The sequence below is a fragment of the Erinaceus europaeus genome, chromosome 9, assembly GCF_950295315.1.
Source record: "Erinaceus europaeus chromosome 9, mEriEur2.1, whole genome shotgun sequence".
NCBI classification, from domain to species: Eukaryota; Metazoa; Chordata; class Mammalia; order Eulipotyphla; family Erinaceidae; genus Erinaceus; species Erinaceus europaeus.
In genome coordinates, this window is record NC_080170.1 from 39299193 (window position 1) to 39303109 (window position 3917).

General features: G+C 54.9%; 1 protein-coding gene across 2 annotated transcripts; it reads right to left on the bottom strand.

Moving 5' to 3' along the window:
- Positions 1-636: 636 nt before the first annotated feature.
- DUSP23 (dual specificity phosphatase 23) lies at positions 637-3570 on the bottom strand. 2 transcript variants are annotated; one of them, XM_007530547.3, is made up of 3 exons: positions 3471-3570; positions 2903-3171; positions 637-957 (listed from the first exon to the last, which is right to left on the bottom strand). In XM_007530547.3, exons 1-3 carry the CDS (start codon positions 3472-3474, stop codon positions 772-774), a joined length of 459 nt encoding a protein of 152 aa, XP_007530609.2. In that variant the 5' UTR covers positions 3475-3570; the 3' UTR covers positions 637-771. The 2 variants fall into 2 exon arrangements, with proteins under 2 accessions (XP_007530609.2, XP_016046972.1); XM_016191486.2 differs by having other exon boundaries at positions 3415-3518.
- Between the last annotated feature and the right edge of the window lie 347 nt (positions 3571-3917).

Here is a 3917-nt window from a genome sequence, read left to right on the forward strand (position 1 = left end):
CTCTGGGACTTGCCTCATGAGCCTAGAAGGCAGACTTCACAGATAGAACAGCAGAAAAGGGGTGCCTTACAGCTGCTCTGCTCTTGGTAGGCCAAGGCTGGGCTACACAGATGGGGCTGACATAGGAACCCCATCCCCTGTCCTTGTGGGTCCAAGTGCTATTACATGGGCTGGGCTGTCCTCCTGTTCACTCAGCCTGACCTTCCAGAAGAGACAGGATGAGGGTAGAGTGTAGAACTGGGGAGCCCCCATTGGGAACCAGAGCTGTGCTCACTGGACACATCGGGTTAGCTCTGTCCCAAGGACTCAAGGGGGAACATAAACATGGGTGGGGGGGTGTGTCTGTAGGGCCCGCTCCCAGGCGTCTGAGCTCAGAAGTGTGTCCTCACCACTGAGGGTACATAAAATGTCATGGGGCCACCTGGGTCCCAGCAGCCTAAGGAGCAGATGCTGCTGCCAGCCTGTACTGTCCTCTACTTTCCAAATTCGACCTTGGCTTCTGGGTCTCAGGCCCTTTACTGGAGCCATAGGGTGCTCCCTGCCTTGTCCAAACCCCAGGGAACCCCCCCCCCCCAATCTCAGGGCTACCTGACGCTAAACAAATTGGTTTGTGGAGAGTGCTGAATTGTCAAGTGCTGAGATTATACTGATTTATTAAGAAGGCAGGAGTGGGGGTCTCCATGCCTGGGGCTCCCGCCACTCCTTTTCCATTAGGTGTGCTGCAGGGGCCTTGGGTCTTCAGGCAAATCCATCCAGGTTGGGGCAGGGGCCCTACTTGGTGCGTTGGTAGAACTGGAACACAGCTTTCTCCTGCTCATGGGTCTCGATGGAGCCAGGCCGGAGGTGCCGGATTTCAGCGATGGCTTCATCAGGTGCCAGGCCCCGGTCCTTCACCAGGTAGCAGGCTAGCATGGTGCCTGTGCGGCCCAGCCCCAAGGCACAGTGCACTGCCACTGCCTGGAAGGGGAGCAGATGGTGGAAGCTCTACTCTCATCTTGGGGGCTACCTCTTAACTCTTGTAGCTACTGCTCTGAGACTGTCAGGAGTCCTTGGGACAAGAGTGACCTCAGTTGGGGAAGGCTGGCTCACCCACAGCCCTCTGTGACCTGTCCTCATCCAGACTGAGGTGCCAGTAGTGAGGGTTTATAAAAGTCTTCAATACAAGAGTGGAAATTGCTCATCAAGAACTAATCTTGGGGGGGTGTCAGGCAGTAGCGCAGCAGGTTAAGCGCATGTGGCGCAAAGCGCAAGGACCAGTGTAAGGATCCTGGTTTGAGCCCCCAGCTCCCCACCTGCAGGGGAGTCGCTTCACAGGCAGTGGAGCAGGTCTGCAGGTGTGTATCTTTCTCTCCCCTTCCTCTCTCCATTTCTCTCTGTCCTATCCAACAACAAATGACATTAACAATAACAATAATAACCGCAACAAGGGCAACAAAAGGGGGAAGAAAAAAGCCCTCCAGGAGCAGTGGACTCAAGGTGCAGGCACTGAGCCCCAGCAATAACCTTGGAGGCAAAAAAAAAAAAAAAGAATTAATCTTGGGAGTCAGGTGATAGCGCAGCGGGTTAAGCACATGTGACGCAAAATGCAAGGACCAGCTAAGGAAATAGGTTTGAGCCCCCGGCTCCCCACCTGCAGGGAAGTCGCTTCATAAGCAGTGAAGCAGGTCTGCAGGTGTCTATCTCTCTCTCCTCCTCTGTCTTCCCTTCCTCTCTCCATTTCTCTGTCTTATCCAACACAACAACGTCAACAACAACAATAATAACTACATCAATAAAACAACAAGGGCAACAAAAGGGAATAAATCAATAAAAATTAAAAAAAAGAGGGAGTTGGGCGGTAGCGCAGTGAGTTAAGCGCAGGTGGTGCAAAGCACAAGGACTGGCGTAAGAATCCTGGTTCGAGCCCCTGGCTCCACACCTACAGGGTAGTCACTTCACAAGTCATGAAACAGGTCTGCAGGTGTCTTTCTCTCCCCCTCTCTGTCTTCCCTACTCTCTCCATTGCTTTTTGTAAAAAAAAAAAAAAAGAATTAACCTTATGGGCAGGGGCAAGGGTAAATAGCATAATGGTTAGGCAAAGAGAGATTCTCATGCCTGAGGCTCTGAAGTCCCAGGTTCAGTCCCCTGAACTACCATAAGCCACAGCTGGTCAGCGCTCTGGTAAAAATAAATAAATAAATAAAACGAACAAACAAAAAAAAACCCAAAACAAAAAAACCTTTATGGGACCTGATGGTGGCTGTCTGGTTAAGTGCAAATGTTACCATTCAAAAACACCTAGGTTCAAGCCCCTGGTCCCCACCGGCAGGAGGAAAGCTTTACAGAGTGGTGAAATAGTGCTGCAGGTGTCTCTCTGTCTCTCTCTCTCTCTCCATTCCCCCTCATTTTCTCTCTGTCCTATCTAATTAAATATAAATAAAATTTAAAAAGAGGATTTACTTAAATTAACTTGACATTAACCAGGTGCTGCTGAGAACTCTCCACTATCCTAGTGGAGATAGCCCACTAGGTAGAGTTCATGCTATGCCATCCTATATGTGGCCCTGGGTAACACCACAAGGAAGGCGCTATGGTGCCCCAACCCCAACCCCCCCCATAGCTGAATGAAAAAAATGACCCGGAACAGTGAAATGTTGTATTTGCAATAGATAAAGAAATACAAACAATTTAAAAAGACCCTTTTTCTCCAGGTTGCTGGAAAGTTTAAAATTACATTCATGACCCCATTAACGGGAATTACCACCAAGCCAGAAGCTCTTTCTCCTCCACCCACAACTAGGTTGTCAAGTCCGTCCTCCCCTCCCACCGACCTCCTCCCCGAAGGCACCAGTCTCTGGCCGGGGTCCCCAGGCCCAGCTGAGTCACGCCATCCCCCCCTCCCCGTGTGCCCGGTCTCCCTGACCTCTCCGCGGGCGCCCGCCTCGTCCACTAGCTGCACGAAGCGGTCGATGTGCTCGGGGCTCGGCGGGCAGAAGTCAGGGATGCGCAGGCGGTGCAGGGTGAGGCCGGGACAGCTGTCGCTGTGCGGGGGGGCGCGCTCGGTCAGCGACACCAGGTGCGCCACGCCGCGCTCCCGCAGGAACTGGTAGTGCGCGGGGGCCCGGGGCAGCGCCAGGCCCGCCAGCCGGTCCGGGAGCACCCACGAGAAGTTGGGGGGCTGAGCGCCCATGGCTGCGGGGCACGGCACCGGTCAGCGGGTAAGGCCGACCAGAGCGCCCCGCTCACTGGGGCCCGAAGACCCCCCCACCCACCCGGGTCACCCACCCAGCTTTCTGGACCACGTGGTCCCCGCACCTCTCCCAGTGACATCCCGGCCCCTGGGACCGTGTGGTCTCAGACCCACCGATGACCGCCCCCCTCCCCACCCAGTTTCCTGCTCATGGGATCTGCAGGTGCCAGTCTCGACCCTACGACCTTTACAAGGATCCCAACACCGCCAGTGACAAGGAGCATCGGGTCTCCGGACCCACCCATCTATCCCCTGGGCCTTCCGGTACCACAAGCTCTCAGGACCACGCCCAGGGACGTCCTCTCCATCGCGAGGAATGGTTAGAACGCTCGGAGGCGGGGCTCTGGATGACGTCGAGGAGCCCCGCCTCGAGGAAAATACTCTCTTTGATTGGCTGAACCGTCAAAGTGGGCGGGATGATAGGTGCAATCTCAGACAGCCGAGAAGGAGAGCCTAGAGCGAATCAGGAAGCGTTTTCTGGCGATGCAGCCCGAGGTGGGCTTTGCCGCCTCCCTGTGGTCAGTAGGAGGTACTGCAACACTCTACCAGGATTCAGGCGCGGTGGGGGTGGGGTGGGGCGTGGGCATCGTCCACGTGACTGCAAGACATGTCCAGTGGGTCACTCTGCACTCTCGGTTCGTCTGTTCTGGGCTGGAATGATGAAAACACACGGGGCTGCCACTGGGCC